The 20,219-nt window shown below is 37.4% G+C and overlaps 1 protein-coding gene across 2 annotated transcripts in view; it reads left to right on the top strand.

The window, feature by feature from the left end:
* The window catches only part of MGMT (O-6-methylguanine-DNA methyltransferase), a 319,861-nt gene that overhangs the window by 71,759 nt on the left and 227,883 nt on the right, over positions 1 to 20,219 (top strand). For both annotated transcript variants that reach the window (XM_045024081.1, XM_045024080.1), the window contains one exon: positions 1,667 to 1,806. In XM_045024081.1, the coding sequence (XP_044880016.1) occupies positions 1,667 to 1,806 (140 nt within the window). The remainder of the gene's footprint in view (positions 1 to 1,666; positions 1,807 to 20,219) is intronic.

Here is a 20,219-nt window from a genome sequence, read left to right as displayed (position 1 = left end):
TGGCAGGGGTCTACTTCTGGCTCCCTAATTCTTGATGCCAGTCCTGGCATGACTTAGGGATGATGAAAGGCATCTCTAACTTCCATCACTGACTTAAAGGTCCTTACTGGATCCTGTGCCCTTGGAGTGTAGGTAAAGCAGAGCAGAGCTTCATTCCATTATACTCCCAGTGTTGGGGGAAAATATGACAGGCCCAGGTTTCAGTGTTGCCAAATCTAGTGATAAAGAGTTGGGGCTTTAAAAAAACCACTATATGAGTTCTGTGATTACATGAGACTCTCAGCTTTCTTTAAAAAATAAAAGGGAGTTATAGCTCTCATAGTTACACAGCAAAGCTTGGACATGTGAACATCAGATGTTCAAAGGCCACAAGTCAAATAAAAAGAACCTCATGGTATTTTAATCAGAATTTTTAAGGCAGCCTTTTGATTTTTGGGGAGCTAACTAATGAAGTATGAATGGAACTTATATGTATCCATACCTTTGTGTGTGTGTGTGGTTGTGTCTATGTATCTGTGTTTATATAAGCATATTCATATGTATGTTTATGCTTGTGAATAAATTGCAGTAACCACTATTACTTTAGTCCTTCTTGGGATCACTTTTTTTCAGGTATCTACATCATCATGAATCTTGCAATTTCCTCTCATTGCTGGTTTAAGTGCTTTGAAGAAAGGCACAATAAAGCCCAGTGCTTATCACTCTGACCAGTTTTGTCTTGTTATTTCCTCATGTTTCTCCTGTCTCTTGTATCTACCTGTTTTTTGTTGTCAGTCTTATTCTTATCTTATTCTTGCTACACTTAGGTTGTAAGCTGTTTGGGGCAGAGATCATCTTTTTGTTCTATGTATGTACAGTGGGCTCTTAGGTGCTACCACGTGGCAGAATAATTAATAATAATATGCAACACTATAGTACTTGTATCTAATTTAGTTACACTAAAATGTAAATAGTACACTCTAAATACCTATTGATTAAAAATATTTTTGTAACCCAACAAAGATGAATATGGCTTAGAAGAAATGTATAATGTTATTGTTGGTCCTGAAGAAAACTGAAAAATGTTTGGCACATATTTGGAAGTACACTCTATTGGTAGCCATAAAAAGTTGACTGTTAATGATAGGAATGAAAAATGTGTGTCCTTTACTAAGCAGTGATTGATTTTTCCAACACAGCCATTCCATATGTGCTTCTGCAGTTATTATTCACATAATATTGCTACTGTAAACCAGTGAATATGCTTTATTGTCATAATAATCTCTTTGAAATCAATGTAAAAAAACTTTTTCTTTAGGTGTTCACTAACAAATCAACCATAAAACTGCTAGTCTATGTGATTTTCTTTAAGAGATCAGTGCTGAATTATTTAACATTTTTTATTATTTTAATGTAGATGCTATTTAATGTTGACTTCTCATAACAGACTGAATTACCACTACTGAGGTGTAGGATGAGTGACAAAAATACAGTATATAATTTGGGTACATTTAAGTAGTGTGTATTCTTGTTTTTGCTTACTAGGATTTTTCTCTGTTTAAGCCCTCAAAGAAATTATTTTTGCAAAACTGCACAAAATATGCTTAAAGTTACAGATTGTTGAGATGCAGGCTCCTTGGGGAAAATATACACACATTTTACAATTTTATTATTCTCTTGTGAACAGGTTGCTTTAAAAGATGGAAAAACTCAATGTAAGAAGATGCATGTAATGCTGAACAGCCCTGTGGGAAGAATTGAAATATCTGGATGTGGAACAGGTGTACATGAAATACAATTTAAGGAAAATGCTCTGTTACAAAACAGGTACTTTTGTGTCCTGTTGATTTTGTGCATAAGTACATGGTGCTGAATGCAGAATTCTCAGATTCAAACCACTGGTAAAAAAGTAACTATGCTTAATTATTTATATTAGCTGTATATTTGGAAATACAATAATTTCTATTTTAAAATCAAAATTAACATTGAGTTATCCCAAAGGAATGGCAGCGCCAAGAAATTGATTTACTACCCCTCTATGTTTATCTCTGAATGTCTGTTCTACCTTTAATGCTATTTCAAGCAAATTCTAAAATTTTGACCACTTGTTTAAATTATGTGGGCAGTTTCTACTCAGCCTTTATTACTATCTTTGGAGAAACAGTGAAACTTGAAAATTGTATCTAGGCTTGTTTCTAGGGTTGCCAACCATCCAGGGCTGGTCTGGAATCTCCAGGAATTAAAGATTAATCTTTAATTAAAGATTATGTCATATGAAGAAAACTCCAGGAATATATCCAACCAAAATTGGCATCCCTACTTGTTTTGTAGAAGTAAAACATAAAGTTGGAGAGAGACACAGAGAGGGGCCTCTTCACAGAGAGGGCCTGTATCTAGAAGGTGATGATGTCTAGGCTCACCTCTTCTATAGACTGCTGTTAGTATTTCTGCAGTCCAGAGTTCTTATTACTGAATGAGGTAGTATACCCTTATCTGAGAATAAAACCAGGTCTCTAATATGACGTGCCTAAGTCTTATCCCCTTAGTAGTGCTGCCTCACAAAACAAATGTGCAAAATGTGCTTGGCTATGCTGCTGCTATAGTCACAGATTAGACCACTGTCCCATCTTGGACCATGCTACTATCTCAAAGCTAGGAATAGGGCTCAGGAATCCTGATACCCAACATTTTATTGCTGACTCACAAGTAGGTGTGTAACCCAATGGCAAAGTGCATGTTGGGTCCCCTTCAAGGAGCTGGTACATATAAAAGATAACAGCCTACTACAACTGCCAGTTACTGTTTTAGTTCAAATGGTAGAATTAGTATGCGATTTCAAGTCCTCGGTTCAAACTTTGTTGACCATCCATGTGGGGGGAAAATAGTATGTGGTCATATAACAAAGGATTGTATCATAATGCATATGCACAAAGAATTAGATTTGAACAGACAGTTTTAATTCTGGTATATTATGACTTTTGAGTGCTTGACTTGTTTTACGTGTTTGTAATAACTTTGATTGGGATCCGGAGCGGGTTTCCTTTGGCTATTGGAGTCACTTCTTGGATAAATCCAACATGGGACTAGAGAAGGTATGTCAGTACCCTGTGTCTTGCAGGGTGGGATCATTATTGCTGAGTAGTTCAGTCAGTTAATAAAGTTGCAGCCTTTACTTTCACCCACATGTGTGTGGTGTCTGTTTTCCTGAAGTGACTGGGTTTGGTTCACTTTTTTCTCTTCCTAACTTCGTTTTATTTTTCTCTGTATTTCTTTCAGTTTTGAAATGCTCCTTTGATTTGTGTATGCCCCCTATTTTTGTGATTTGCTATTTTTATTATGCTTATACATTTTTATATTTTTGTAATATTATTCCTGTAATCATGTGTATGCACAATACATATACTAGTTTGAAATTGAAAACCAGAATACATTTTTATTTGTCTCTAATTCAGACAAACCCCCCGCCCCCCCCCAACATGTTTATCAATGTCAGTTCACGCTTGGCAAAAATAACATCTTCTCTGGCCTGGCATTCTAAGCATTCCAGTTTTCTTGTGCACCTTTTTAATATTGAATTTATGTGGAAGGCAAAACAGACTGTAGACCATGAACTAGGCTATAAGTTGTAACTTCAGAATAAGGCATCAAGACTATGAACCCAACATGTTGTACAGTGTATGTGTGTTTTTTTTTTAAATGTTTCCACTTTATATGGTGACTAACTTCTCCTGTGAGGAGTTGGTCGAGTCCTCCTCTGTTATAATTTAAATGTATTTCCCTTTGTTTAGTCAGCACATTGTCCTACTAGTTGGGGAAGAATGATCTTGTGGCTGAAAAAAACAGGGCTGGGAGTCAGAATATCTGGGTTCTCTTCCCAGCTCTCTGATTTCCTTTGTGATGTTGGACAAATCACTTCATCTCTCTGGTTTAGATTTCTCACATATAAAATAAGGATTAAGAAAGCTTCCCTATCTCATAAGTGTTTTGAGTCTTTAGTAATTACCACTTTTACAAAGCACTTTGAGATTTTGATATTGAAAGAACTATATACATTTATTTTTGAACAGAGTGTTTAGCTCACATACTACTGGCTCTGGTGGGTGAGAAATGGCAAGCAAAATTTCTTTCTTATGGTTACTTCCTCTGAAGAACCTCTTACTTTAAATAAATTTTAAAAAAAAGTGGGGAGGCAAGGAAGGAGGAGGGATATATTTTCCTAACGGTAAAGTTCTAAAAATTTTAAAGCTGTCCTTAGATGCTTTTGCTGAAATGTAACATTTAATCTCTTCCACTCATTGATAGTGAATAGTTGTTAAAGTCTCTGGTCTCATTATTTTTGACAGAACAAAATAAAAACAAAACAACAGTGCCCAGTGTTTCTCTTAACTGGCTAATAAACACAATGGCAAGAGCATTAGATGAAAAAAATACATAAGAAACATAAAAATTGATTTTAATGGACCCCTGTCAGAGAGAACCATAATGAACACAAGTGTGGTAATAAATATTGGTATTCTGCTCCACAGTCATTGAGATTTTTCATGTAGAGTTGCATGTTACAATCAATATAGATTTTAGCTTTTTTACATCAAAAAATAAGTAAACCTTTGAAATGTATATAAATACTTGCAGTCTGTCAAACCAATCTGGAAGCTTAGAAAATCTGTTAAGAATGCCTATGCAATGGTACAATTTGTATGTGGGGATCTTACTCTGTTTTACAGCTTGTAAAATGCTGTGCAATTAATCACCTGAGATTACAACCTATTCTGTGATGGCTCATAGTAAAATTTAAGGACAAAAGCTAAAAGGCAGATTAAAAGAAGAAACAACAAAGTAAAGACTAGTTCTCAATAAGTTTTTGCTAGAAGTCTGTCTGTAAATGAAACAGAGCTAAATGTTAGATTTTTTTTAAGACTGTTGTGAGTGTTGTGGGTATACAAGGATCAGAGGCCATTACCACAGTTTCTCTATAATAAACATTTTTTATTGTGGAGGAAGAGTCATTTTTATTTGAGTTTCTGTCTTCAAGTGCTTATCAATTTTCAAAAATATTGTGTTTGGCTGAAATTATTCTTGTTTACCTGAATGGTGACTTTAAAATATATTCAAACATGAAAATATTGTTTGTTTAGTAATATATTAGATACACTAACTCAAACAGTTTTGTCTTTTTTATTCTTCAAACTAAACGTGAAGTTACAGACATATTCTGTTGAATTCAGTGGAATAGCTCTGATATAAAATGGTGTCTGTGTAGTAAGAATTGTATCCAAAATCTTCTGTCAGGATGAGCAGTTTGACATGTCTGTAGAAATTGGGTTTAGAAATAGCTAAACTTTTAGTGCTTGAAAATCATACATTGTAAATGTGTAATACACTATTTTCAGCAAAAGTTTTAGCAATACTATGAGGGGCAGAGTTTTAACACAATTAGGGGATTACTGAAGTTAGTTGAAATACATCTATTTCATATTTGTAAAGTGGAACAAGATACATATAGAATAAAGTCTGTTTTTTAATTTAATAAAATGGTGCGTTTCTACCACATTTCATATTTACAATTCATACTTTTAGTTTAAAATAATGAATTTTCCTTCTGGATAAAAAAAGAGAGAACAAATATAATATATAATTCTTTGTAGTGGTGTCAGTTCGCTTGTTTGCCTTATTACCTTTGTAATACTTTGCAATTTTTATTTTAGGGTACTGACTGTCGTTTTTTGTGTGATTCCTCTTTTGGCAGGGGTTGGAGGAGGAGGGAAAGCCCCATTGAGTGAAATATGTGTTTAATTCTGTTCACTTGTGTCTTTAGGAAAAACTTGTTGCTGATTTGTGTTGGGTTTACTGATATTTGTTTTTATAAATCTGTCTTTAATAACCTGGTAAAACCATGAAATTAGTATTTGTTTTTGTTTGCGTTGTAAATCTGTGGTGATTGTCAGTTTTAATATTTCTTACCTTCCTGTTCCACAGCTGGAAAGGTAAATTTTCATTGTAGTTAATAGAGAGTTGCACTTGTGACTTCATTTAACAATAACAAAACCTGTCCTTGTAATTCACTATGCTAAATATTTGCAGCAGAATGTATTTTAGAAAGAAGATGGGACAGACTTTCAGCTTAGTAGTTAGGATGGCAAAGAAGGGAGACAGTTTTCCTGTGTTTCAATAACATAGATTCTTAACGGAATTCCCTTGTTCGCGCCATGAAAATTGTTCGAGGGGCACCTAGCTACTAGACCATTTAACATGCAGTCCTGGTTATGTAGCCTGCAAATTTGTTAATGCAGTGTCTTAAGGAACTCTTAAGGTTGCAGCTGTTGGATTTTAGTAAAATAAAGGAAAGCAATATAATATGCCTTGAAGTAAACTTATGGTGTGAAAAAGCTGCCAGTGTGTGATTGGAAAATATGGTTGTACATGCTGAGCCTTCTGAGTCATTAATAATGTGGCATTCATTGCTATTCATTTATGATTGTGTATATAAAATGGAAAATAAAAAGCCTACAATCTGATTGGTTGAGTAGAGTTCCAGACTATACTAGCATTTTAACATACACCACAGGACAAACAGCTATAACCATAAAATATGTTGTGCCATTTTTATTAATTTTTGGTATGTTTAAAAACATTGATACATTTTAACATGGAAAAAAAACAATTTAAAAAGTTAATTCAAGGTGTCAAATCTCATTTGCCTGTACTCACTATAGTACTAATCATTTTAATAAGGTAGGCAGAATTTGGCCCAAGGTTTGTTGGGGTTTTTTTTTGTTTTGTTTTCTGAATAGGATAGGAAGATGAGTGCAACAACACAGATAAATTTCATCACCATTAATGTCAAGGTGGCAAGCTTGGCTGTGGTTATGGTGTGCAAGTACATATCACACTGTATTTTGTCCTGCCTATTTTTTGCAAGCTTGTAACATTTTTTTCTAGATTATCTTCTCAGGCTTTCCATAGGAAAAGAACATGGAAAGCATTGTATCCTGGTGTCCTGTTGCCTCAACAAGATAACATGGAGGAGGGGAATTTCCCCCTCGTGTAACTATAGCAGTGAAGCTGTGGCAGCATGGGCAGTGGCCACTCGTACGTACCCAGGGTCTCAGGTGGGCAGGGCTAGCCCATAGCTCTATCTTAGATCAAAGTCATCTTGGCTATGTCTACACAAACTGCTGTCACACATCCTGAATTTCCTGTAGGCATGCCTTCAGTGGTCTTGTGCCTCCACATCAGATCTGGACCCACTGGCTGAGATTCTCTTTGGCCAGGGCAGCCACTGGGACCCCCAGAGAGTCTGGGACTTTGTCTTCTCAGGAGAATGTTCATGGGCCTGGAAAGGGGATGATGTGTGTTCTTGGTCCTGCCCCCAGCTAGCCCTCTTCACCTCTTTGTCAGTGTAGATGCCAGTCCCACAGAGAGGCTCTGCAGTGATTGGAGTAGAGAAATAGTTCCATGATGGCATTTCAGTGTGCGAGTAGGAAGAGATCTGTGTATGTAAATTCTTCTCTGACTGTGGCTCTGTGTGAGGGGAGGAACAGTGTGTGCTGTCAGAATTCACACAAACCCTGAGCAGTCAGGGCAGAGGGACTGTACTTGCCTGAGAACCAAAGCCAGGACAGTGGTAGGTTTAATTTTAATACATTCAAAGTGGATACATTTATTAGCATCACAATACACATGGGAAAAGATGTGCACATTTACTTTAGCACAATAGGAGTTAAAGAGTAAATTCCTTACTCTTGTTTGTAATAGAAGAACAAGGGGACATTCAGTAACATTGAAAGGCAGCAAATTCAAAACTAATAAAAGGAAATACTCTTTCACGTAACACATAATTGGACTGTGGAACTCATTACCACAGGATCTTGCGGAGGGCAACAGCTTAGTATGATTCAAAGGGGGAGTGTACTTTTTTATATGAATAACAAGAATATCCAGAATGTTTAGTAAATACTTATAAAATAGAATGGATTTGAAACCTCATGATTCATGGACTAACCAAGTATTTATCTACTGGTTGTTAGGAATATAATTTTCTGTGCGGCAGATGATCCCACACCTGCCTACTCTGGGGCTTCTTGCTACTTAAATTAGAGCCTCTTGTTTGCCACTGTTGCTGTTGGAGACAGGATAGTGTATTAGATAGACCATATGAATGGTCCATTTTAGTAATCCCTATGTTTCTAATCAGCAGGAGAGGTCTGGTGTAGGTGAAATGGCAATTTTAAAAGTTAGACATTTTTATGACTGGATCAGTACCTGGCAGTATGACATACCAGCATCTCCCCAGTTCCTAACTCGTACTCCAAAATCTCAGCATGTGTGTGTGTGAGATTCTCTCTCTCTCTCTCTCTCATGGTTACAAAGAAAACCTCAAAAATGTCATAAGTGTGTAACGAATGCAGAGAGGTTTATGTGAGTCTGCTGAGAGCCTGGAACAGTAGGTCTAAGATGTGTAAATTGCTCCATTCATCTGCCAAGTATTAAATCAGATACTCAGTGATGCTGGTGATTTAAATGTCAACATTGTTAACCATTTCATTCTGTGCAAGACGCAACATATTATGAATGAAGTCTCATTTTGCTGTCATTTTGGAGAGTACCAGCACTCTTTTTTTTTTTCCAAGGAGTCCAAGAAGCAGCCAAGGTCAAGAATTCTATCAGAGCCTACAGGTATATTCAAAACCCAGTAAGGGAGAAGCAAACATATACAATCATACTTAGAAAATCTGCACAACCTATTAAGAGAAGAGTCTCATTTTGATGACTCTCATGGGTGGAGCTTATTTCGAGGGGCAGAGTTTGGAAGAATACCACTACCCTCCACCCTCATTTCAACCTTCCTGTAAAATTACTGTACACTAGCAAACAATTTTTAGATCATAAATTAACAGGGGGAAGGCATCAATAAGGCAAGATATAATTTGCCATAGGATAGTGTTTCTTGGAGGTGTTGCATTCTAGAAACATCAGCCAGAACTTTCAAAATTGTAACACGGGTACCCCAGCTGAACTCAGTGGTAGCTGTTAAAAGTTAGCATCACTGAAAAACAATTTGTCAGATAGAGGCACCAATTTTTCTCTGCCCAAACACTCATGGCCAATCTTGAAAATGTACTGTCACCAAAAGCCACAACGTGGTTTGTCTTTCCTACATTAAAGATGAATTTAAAAAGATATATCGTGTTCACTTCCTAGAACTTAACTTCAGGGTTCTGGGGGTTTTCCCTGCAATACCTGATAGACCTCACCATCCAAGTCAGGGAGCTACATTTACCACAGTCCTAGAAATATTCATAATACTGTATCAAGAGTAGTTGCAGGGGAAAGCCAAGAACCACTGAACTCAGGACATGTCAGGAAAGTGAAAGAGGAACTGATTTTCAGTTATGTATAGTTCTTAGATGTTTGTTTTTTTTAAATTGCTTACACTGAAAATAATGATTTGTGATCTTAGGTTCTGTTGTTTCAGCCATTCAATTTAGCTGTAGGTAAGTATCTGTTACATTCTAAATTCTATATTCCCTGGTTCAGCTTCATTCTGTTAATGTTGACTTATGTAAGAGACCTACCTTGCCATTGTCTAACCTATCTAGCCTCACCCTACCTTGAGTCAGTCCCAAATTTGTTGAGGCTTCATTGTAATAATTAAGCAGGCTCAAAGAATTGTCATTTTTGACCCAGTCTGAAGAGTTTACATGTGCATAACTCCCAGTGAATCAACTAGAGTCTTGTTTGTTGGTAAGATCTGCAGGAACTGATCCTTTAGCAGACTTTTGTGCTGTGATAATTGTTTTTAAACCACCTAGAAACATACCAGCATATTGTGCTCTCTCTTTTATAATAAATCCCTGGTCTGATTTTCCCCCTCGTACCCCCCACCTCCCACCCCTAGAAGTGCTGAGCACCTGTAACATCACCTTTGACAATTAGGCAACCAGTCCTTCCTTCAGGGTGTCAACTGTGGTTTCTTAACTTTATGTGGGTGAAACTTTTCTTTAACAGTGATTCATTTTATTTTTGAATACATTTTCCCCATTTTATTTTGAATATTCCGCTGTTAGCTTATCTAAATTGACTAAATATTTTTGAATGAATACAATGTTAACTGTTCAAAAAACCTTTGTGAACCCTTAGTGAACCATAGACTTTTTTTCCCATCCAGGCTTATAAATCTGCTTCACAACCAGAGCTGTACCAATCTCTGAGGCTTGCATTTGTAGGGACTGGTGGGAACATATTTTTGCCTGATGTTTATGAAGCTTCACATACCCTGAGTTTCACTTTGATATCTGGGGATGAATGATTCCAAGAACTTAAAGCAAAACACAGCAGAAACCTGCCAAGTTTGGCATGGTTTTGGAATGAATCTATATGAAACCACTATGTGGACCCTTGTTTACACCCTAAGCCATGAGTTGGCTCAGGTACATCAAAAACTAGGCCCTGATTTGTTATCTTTAGCCAATCTTTAGATGAACCTGACGTGAATTTTGGCTTTGTAGTGATCTGTACAACTCTGAATTTCACTTATTTTTGTGTTTCCTTATGAAAGTTCTGCAGAACTTCATTTAATATTAGCTCCATAATTATCATCTAATCAGTTATCTATTTCAAGCTGAAATGTTACTTTATGCCATGAACTTTTTACTAATTCAAAACCTTACCATACAGAAGTATATTAAATACATTATTGAAATAATAAAACTTGTTTACTAAACACCTCATCCAGTATACTGTAGGTTCTCAAATGTATTTTGTGAACACATTGACCCTATCATGTGTGTGTATGTGGGTACGTCTAGACTACCCGCCGTATTGGCGGGTAGCGATCAATTTCTCGGGGATCGATATATCGCGTCTCAGCTAGACGCGATGTATTGATCCCCGAAAGTGCTCCCGTCGACTCCGGAACTCCACCAGCGCAAATGACGGTAGCGGAGTCGACAGGGGAAGCCGCGGACGTTGATCCCGCGCCGTGAGGACGAGAGGTAAATTGATCTAAGATACTTCGACTTCAGCTACGCTATTCACGTAGCTGAAGTTGCATATCTTAGATCGATTCCCCCCCCACAGTGTAGACCAGCCCTGTGTATACATAGATACATTATAAATATAATGTTAATAGCAGTCTGCCTTTTGGGCAACATTTGGTACTCAGAATACTGAGTTATAATCTCAAACTGGTAATCTTCTATAACTTTATTTTCTCCAAATTGGAGGCCACATAGCCCTTTATATTAAAGGGCACTTAAATGATTGAAAAATGACTTGATAGGTTTCTGGTAATCTTAGTTGAAAAGTTCATATTTGAGATTTGTCGTGCATTGCGTGGTCCATAATCAATGAATACCAAACTTCAGGATTCCAGTTTATAAGGAGCATAAAAATAGTCAGTTTGTGGGTAAGCTATTAATGATGTGTGTGTGTGTGTGTGTGTGTGTGTGTGTGTGTGTGTGTACACACATATGTATGTACATGTTTGTGTGATTTATGTATGATTCATTTCTGTAATTATGTTTGATAACACACAAACCACAATACATAAATATTCTTATAGCCTGTTGATGCAGTAGCTTATCTGTGTGCATTACTTTGTATAGTAACAATATTTGTCCTGTGACATTGTGGTGAGATTTTGCTATTAGTACATTTCTCACACATCATTATTAATACTAATACCTGATTAAATCAGTCAGCTACTGCCGCTAGATTCCACAAGGAAAATATATAATTTAAATTTGCCAATAAAAAAAAATTAAGCAGGTATAGAAGCAGAAAGATATATGGTACTTAAAATAATTTAGGAAGAAAGTGATTGGATGGTACATTAGCTGTACACATTCAGTCCTGATGTATAATTTTCACTGTAAGTACACCATAGATACCATGGTTTAGATTCTAAACTTAAATGTCCATTTTATATTTAGCCACTGTGTGACCCATGCAAAAGTGATCAGTAATAGAACTCAGCATTTTCGTATAGATACCACATAGTTTCTATAGTTATTTCCTGTTTAAACATAGCAAAAAAGATATTTCAGACATCTAAGTGCTGCAAATTACTGTTGACCTTTTAACGACAACCATTGTTTTAACAAAACCACACTTGAACCTTACTAGTTCATGCTAATTTTAATGCATACACCCTATAAAAGCCACAAACCCTAATAGGGTGTATCATCATCTTTTCAGCTAAGATTTATACCAGGGTGCTGTAGTGAAGTTTGTCTTCTAAAAGGATCTGTTCCTGGTTCCACAAAATTCAGTGCTAAAATATTACCCTGAGTGGGACAGATGCAGGGCCAAATATGACATTATTTTTATATAGTACGTGACAGAGCACTTACTAATATATTATGAAGTCTAACAAATGACTGAGAGTAAACTACAATTGTCAGATGTAAGGTTTTCATAGTCTGTACTTCATTTGGTTAATGTAAGACTAACTTCAGAAAATATTGGAATAATACTATTATAATGATAATATCTAGCTCTTATAGAGTGCTTTTTATCAGTATGCTTTATCAAAATGCTTTATATAAAAGGATCAATAACATCATCTCCATTTTGCAATTGGGAAAATTGAGGCATGGAGAAGGGAAATGTCTTGTCCAAGATCATGGAGCTGGTAAGTGGTAGAGATCTCTTGTGTCCCAGTCTAGTGCTCTGTCTACTACCCCATATTGCCTCCCAAATACTATCTAAGATTCTTTAAGAGTAACCATGTGTTTTGTGCTCCTGCAGTAATTCATTCTTAAAAGCACCAGAGTACTTTTGAAGGTTCAGTGGTTCTTTTGGGGTGATACTTGCTTTTATTTTCAGCAGCCCATTGGCAAAGTTGAATAGTTGCATTGTGTTTAAGAAAAATAGCCATGGGATTATAAATCTTCCAGTTATGCCTGTTCCTGGTGGAATCCATGTTATTACTTTTAAGGCTTCTTATCCTGTGCCTTTCTCTAGAAAGTCATCTTACCCTCCCTAGCTGGTTAGTGTAGATGAAGCATTTAGAAAGCCCTATCACTCCAAATCTCCTTCTTTGTGGCACTGGGGAGACTTCAGCACTCCTGAATGAACAGCAGTTAAACCTTCAGCTAGTGAAGCAAGCATTCAGTTTGTTCCAAAGATGTCTTCAAAGACAAATCCAGTCAGGTGGGACAGTGGAAACCTAGTGTGCCGCTGGGTTGGGGATACAAGTTTGTGAACCAACTTTTGACATTTATTTTTCGTGGATTACAAAGTTGACTGTTACTTTTTTCAGCGGCTAAAAATGCTTCCTTTGTATTATACGGTAACTGAAACTCATAGAGCACTGTTCTGCTGGCTAGTTCAGACTGGCCTTAAAAAAATTTTTTTTACAAAGATTCCATTATTCCATCCTTCTGTTGGAACTAAATGTTCTATGGTAATATGGTATCAAGAAAGTGAGACAAATGGGCAGTATATGGGAGAATACTAACAATAAATGAGGTGGGGTAATCTTTAAACATTCATTGTAAATCTACGTTTTTCAACCCCTCATAATCCCAGTATATAAATCTGTTTTGTGATTAAGCACCAAAGATGGGAAAATATACTCTGGATGTCTGTGTAGAATAATAACCCAAAAGGAGTATGTGTAGCAGTGGTATGTCATGCATCTTTCTAAAGCTTGTATTTCAGAATGTCTTTTAGCTTGTGGCACCAGATTATCCAATATATCTCCTTGGCTTGTATGTCTTTTTATGTCAGAAATTAAAACATGCAGATTTCTAATGGGTGGATAGGAAGGAGAAGCCTTTACTTTTTCCTCAAATTATTACAAAATACTAAAAAAAAAAAACTGAGTTTTTGTTAAAGAAAAGAAATATTGCCTCTTCTGCTAGAAGTGTCTAGAAATATCCAGGCATCAATCTTTATTTCAGCAGATTCAATGGATGTGGCAGGAAGAGTTATTATATAGCATAGCCCTCCTTTTATTAAAAATAAACTGGGCTAGTTTTTCTCTTCATAGTTTCTTGTGGAGATGCAATAGGATTGTTTATACCTACATCAAGATAAGAAAACTTTTTATTGGAAATAACATTTCAAAAACTTAAACAAAATTAACCCCCAAAGCCTGTAGAAAGTTTACAGACCCTGTTAAGGCCATCCAGATGGTACAAATCCAGTCTGTCTCAACTACATTTTCTTCCTATGTTAGTTGAAATGATTTTCAAGATAAGCTGTGCTGGCTTGTGTGGATAGCAAATAGCTTTCTTTTGCATGATTGGTGAAAGCCACATTTTGCTTTCATTTAAACTGATGTAAATCCTGTGTAACTCCATTATAATCAATGGCATGAATTTTTTTGATGTGCTATCTTTTCCTATATTGTTACAGCTCTGTTGCATGACCATCCATAAGTCATAAAGGCAGCACTACGAGATTCAGATAGAAGCCACTCATCACAAGTTTTTACAGTTATGTTCTTACCCTTAAATTTGAGGCAAAAGCCTTTGAAGGATATATGAAAAATCCTACATTTGAAACTTAAAACAGTAAGTTTAATTTTTGTGCTAAAAATATTTGTCTCCAATTAAATATTAATTTCAAATTGCTATAGCACTTCACATTGTAATAGAAATTTTTTTTAAAGAAAATCTGTATAAGAGCAAATAACTTTACTAGCACAGAAAGCTGTTCATGTTTATAAACATATAGACAGATAGTTGGTTATGACTTCCAAACCAAGAAGTGTTATGACAAACAAGTACTTGCATTTTACAGCTATGATATTTTAGGTTGGCAAAAACAATCATGGACTGTAGTATGTGATATAACTTATGCAGGTGCCTACTCAAAAATAGAGCAAAGATGTGTTTTTCCATTATAGAAGAAATAGATCTTTAATAAGGATGCAAATAATAGTTTAAGCAAAATAAGAACCAGCATGAAACTCTGTCTATGCTCAAACCAAACTCTTCAAGAAAGAATCCGTCTCTCTTATCACCAATGCCCTGCAATATACCACTACCATCTATTGCAGGTCCTTATTAGAGGGAACACTCTGGTCCTCGTTCTAGTGGCAGATAAATGTAGCACAATTTCTACTCCCATACAACATCCTCTCTGGAGGAGATAGGGGTTGCACAGTTATAAGGATTACACTTCTCTGTCATCTGGCAGGGACAGTCAATATCCTTTCCTACTGCAGCTTGACATTTTTAGTAGCTTTCTTTCTGGGGCTTTCCCATTACCTGTGGCACAAAGTACACTTTGCATGTTTTAAAAGTTCAGAGCTGTTTCGGGGAGTATGCAGTAGACTGTGGAACATAGGTATCATGAAACCCCTAGCCAAGCCACCTGACTGCTACCATCTACAAGGGTAGTACTGCACAGAGGTTTTGGGGGGCTTAGGGCAAAACCTGAAACTGAGGCCCCTCACACTATCAAAAAAAAATTACCATTGAGGTGGAGGTAGGTTGCTGAGCAAGCCTGCAGCAGTGACTTCTGTCATGTGGGGCTGGCCCCGGTTCGCTGTTCCGGTGTTGCAACCTGGCACATGGGGTCGCAGTGCCACTCAGGTTTGGCCCATTTACCCTTCCAGCATGACCAAGGGGCTGCCAGGCTAAATTTCAGTGATTGACATTGCAGCCCCACACACCATGTTGCAAAGCCTCTTCACAGAAGGTTTGAGGGCCCTCTAAACAGGAGTCCCTAGCCAAACTGCCCCTCCTACCCCTCTCAGGCAGTCCTGTCCAATGGGAGGATTGAGTTTCACACCAAGGAAAGCTTTTATTGCTGAAGAGTACACTGTGTGACGTCTCTGTGGAGATCATTGAGCACTTAGATACTATTGTAATGGGAGAGATGTAAAACCCTAAGATGTACATCTGCTGTTGAAGCCTGCTAGATTTTGGGTGGCCTCCCAAGAAATACAGCACTGCTGTCAGGCACAAACAATATAGCTGACTGCTTTGAGCGTACCTATGATTTTGGGCTCTGCACAGAGTTGGTAGTCACAGGAAGGGCTAATCATCCAGTTCAGCATCACGAAAATAATGACCCCCCTTGTGCAGCTTGTTTGCTCTGTTTTTACCTAGAGCTCACCAGTATTTTTTATTTTTTCAGATTAGGGTTGCCAACTCTCCCGGTTTGGCCGGGAGTCTGCCGTAATCAGGCTCAATCTCCAGAAGCTACTAAAGCCAATCCAGGAGATTGTAGGCCACTAGAAGTCCAGCAGCGTAGCAGGGCTAAGGTAGGGTCCCTACCTGCCCTGGCTCCGTGCCACTGCTGGAAGCGGCCAGCATGTCCGTCACCAGCTCCTAGGTGGAGGTGTGTCCAGGAGGTCTCTGCGCGCCGCCCCCGCCCCAAGCACCGACTCTGCAGCTCCAGTTGGCCCAATGGGAGCTGTGGGGGTGGTGCTTGCAGGCCAGGACAGCGTACAGATCCCCTGGCCACCCACGAGTCTAGGAGCCACTGCCGCACATGCCGCCGCTTCTGGGAGCCGCCTGAGGTAAATGCCGCCTGGCTGGAGCCCGCACCTCGAACCTCCTCTTCCACCCCGACCCCCTGTGCCCAGCCTCCTCTTGCACCCAAACTCCCTCCAAGAGCCTTCACCCCGAACCCCCTTCCACACTCCAACCCCCTGCCCAGGCTCACCCGTTAGCTCCACCCTCCACCCCAGAGCCCACACCCCAATCTCCTGGCCCAGCCTAGTGAAAGTGAGTAAGGGTGGGGGAGAGCAAATGAAAGAGGGAGGGGGGCTGGAATAAATGGAGTTGGGATCTCAGAAAAGGGCCAAGGCCTTGGGAAAGGGGCGGGGAAAGGGTGTCTGGGTTTCTGCAGTTAGATCATTGGCAAGCCTATCTCAGATGGATCATTAAAATCAAGACAGAGCAGGATATGAGATGAGTGATAATGGGTTTTTTGTAATACAGGATGAATTGGTCTAAAAAGATTCAGATAAACATCTGAAGATTTGAATGCTTACCCAATCTGCCAGAATTTTTGAGATTGACTCATAGTAAAATTCAAGGAATATCAGTTGGTTCATGGAGTTTACCTGTGCATCTTGGGCTTCCAGAAAGCTATGATTTCTGTTGCAGCAAAGATGGAATCTTTTACAGAAGATTATAACTCTATCTGTCCGATCTTCTAACAAAGTGGGGAAAAGTGTTTTGTCTTGATTGCTTTGTCAGGAACTGAATTTGTGGAGGCCCATTGAGATTGCTTAACCCCGTTGCAGCTGCTGCTGCTCTGGTAGACCACATATGAATTGTAGGTTTTCAGTCCAACTTGCAAAGTTTACGTACAACCTGTGTTTGAATTAACTGTAATTATTCTGAGAATTGTGAAACTTGTGTGTCTTAACATTTCTGTATAGCAAGTGTATTCACTTTATGTAAGATATATGCCATAGTTCTCCATAATAAATAGAAGTTTATTGAAGAACAGAACTGAATGTGAGGATATACTTGTACTTAATTAATTGCTTAACTGCTTGTGAATTAGTTGGCACCTATGTAGTTCTGTTGATTTCAGTTGAATATTAATTGATCAACCACAACACGGTAAGTGCCAGAAATTAAAGGGTTAAAATTCTGAAAGGTATCCCATAATTGTCCAAATATTATTTCTTTTGCCTTTTTTCAGATATGTATCCTTTTTTACATTTTTAGCTTTTTCATTAATGTATGTAAAAATATTAAAAGCTCTTGTATATTACATTAAAAACGTATGTCAGCTGCACTGCTTTTTCCTATTTATTAAAACTTTTCAAGCAGTAAAAACATTTTACTTGTTAATGAGGGGAAGTGAGAAAATTAATGACATAGAGCTTGGATCCTCCAAGATGTCTCCTTTTAACCATGCACAACCAGCTCTTTCTCCCACTCTATGTAGTTTAATTTCTGTGATAGGGTTCAGTAAGCAAATGCAAATAGATTTAATGATTTGCATCAGTAGATCACTTTGCAGTTTAATATCCTCTGATATTTTGGTCGAGGACTTTTTCTTTGGGAAACTAGCAAATTTTACTAGAGTAAAAATAATTAATAAATGTGTGATTGTTATTTCAAGTAAAGTGAGATAAATGTATCACTTATTGAAAATCAAAGTCTGATGTTACTTTTCCAATAAAGTTAGTTGCAACAAAAAGTTATACTGAAAATAAAACACTCAAGGATTATTTGGAAATTACTGATATTGTTGGACATGTAGTAATATATTTTATATAGCATCTTTCATCCTTCAGTATCCCCAGGTGCTGAACTATACTGTACATATGGTACACATAGCATTACTGAAATGCAGCCACTTGTGAGTTGGAGGGCAGCAACCAACCAACAAACAACATGCTGCATAGCACTGTGGAGAACTGAAATTGTGGCCAGCACAGCAAGGAAAGCCCCCAGTCTGTTGAATAGTGCTATAGGATATTTACAGTTCACCCTGAGCAGGGAACACCTTGAGGTTTCCTTAAGGTCTCAATCCTACCTGTTCAGCTTCATTATGTCTAGTCTTTCCACCTTGAAACAAATTCAGTTGAACTAGTGGTTCAAGTTACCCAAATACTTCATCTGCTTAGACCTGTAAACATTCCATTTAATTTACATATGGCCAAGTCCTGTTAAAATCAATGGCAAAGATCTTTCTTCAGTGTCTAAATTATTTATATAAACAATATTGTTTTAAAATCTGGACTTAATATTAGAATATATCTCTTGACGTTTGCTATATTTTGTTTGTTATGACTTATATAAAAAGGCACTTATCCTGGTCTCTTGATGCCTTTGGCATAATTAGAAGTAAAGTTGCATGATCCCACTGTTCATTACTAAGTATTTTTAAACAAATGACAGAAAATGTGTACATATAAAATGTATAATACCTTAATTTATAACTACAATATCAAAAAATGGAAGGCCACTGCAGAGATTCTGGTAATAATAGTATATAGTAAATGGTCAGCCATGTGACTTAAGTCAATAAAGAAAAAAACATATTTCTATCCAGTTTCCATCCATTGTTTCCAAAAGCTTCTTCATATGAAACAGTAATTAACATCAGCAAAGAATCCTGTGGCACCTTATAGACTAACAGACGTTTTGGAGCATGAGCTTTCATGGGTGAATGCCCACTTCGTCGGATGCAAGTAGATGCAGTAATTAACATGAGGCTTTCAGCATGCATGTGGGTAGTAGTACTTTTCTAGTTCTCAGTATAACCCTCCTGGTAAAGGGCAAGATTAGAGATCCATTTTAATGTTGCTGAAGTGAAAATTAGAATCTGGATATCTGAAAGTACAGGATTGCTGAGGGAGATATCTAGAAATAAGTCGATACTTTTACAAACTTCCACTCTTTTTTGAACTTCCAGTCCAGGTAATCCTTGGAAACCAACTTTTTTTTTTCTTTGAGTGGAATGATGGCTACAGCCTACACAGACCTAAACACTTACTTGATATCTCCTCTTTGACTCTTTTCATATGTTTAGATAGATGCATAGCACCTCTCATCATGACAGTATTTAGGTTGGTAAGCAGCAGGAAGTAAGGACTTCCCCCCTCCTGCAATATAGTTGTTCTTCTGTGTCTTGTAGAATTTAGTTCAAGAACTTCCATGACTGTAATTTCTCTAAGCATTGTAGCTTTTTGTTGCCAAGACCTGCAAACAGTATTACCCTTTTCTTTCTATGTTCTTAAGATGTACCATTCCTAACCTGTTCTGTTTTAACGCTCCAGTCATTATGCCAGAGGGAGACTTGCCCTTGTGGGTGTGTTTAGCTGTGACCTTTTGTCTTCGACTTCCTGGCTTTCATCTCTTGATGGATTGGTATTGCCATCATTCCACATAGTTGATGAGTCTCAGGAAATAATCTCTTGTGTCTTGGTTACAGTGGCATAATAGTTGGTTTTTCAGTTAGGCAAAAACTGAACATATTTTATGTTTTGAAACAAATACAAATTCAGTTGCATCTCTAAAAATTCTTAGAGTAGCGGAAGTTTGACAAAAGATAAGGTTTGGTGTACAGGGCACAAATTCTTCATCTATAGTGATTGCCATCCTGTCTGATATGACTCTACCCTGGATTAACCCAATCACAGAAAAGAAAGGCCAGGTAAAATGCAAGACGATTTAAAGATCAGATTAGAAGAAAACATGAGTTTAGCCTTATTACAAAGACAACTATAGCTTTATTTAAATATATATTATTTTAGAAAGATAAGACCATCTGCTTTTTATCTATATTTATTATTTCCAATATTTTAAATG

This window comes from Mauremys mutica, chromosome 7 (assembly GCF_020497125.1).
Source record: "Mauremys mutica isolate MM-2020 ecotype Southern chromosome 7, ASM2049712v1, whole genome shotgun sequence".
In the NCBI taxonomy this organism is placed as follows: Eukaryota; Metazoa; Chordata; order Testudines; family Geoemydidae; genus Mauremys; species Mauremys mutica.
The sequence above is the reverse complement of the archived record's forward strand: the minus strand, read 5'-3'. Positions and strand labels throughout refer to the sequence as shown.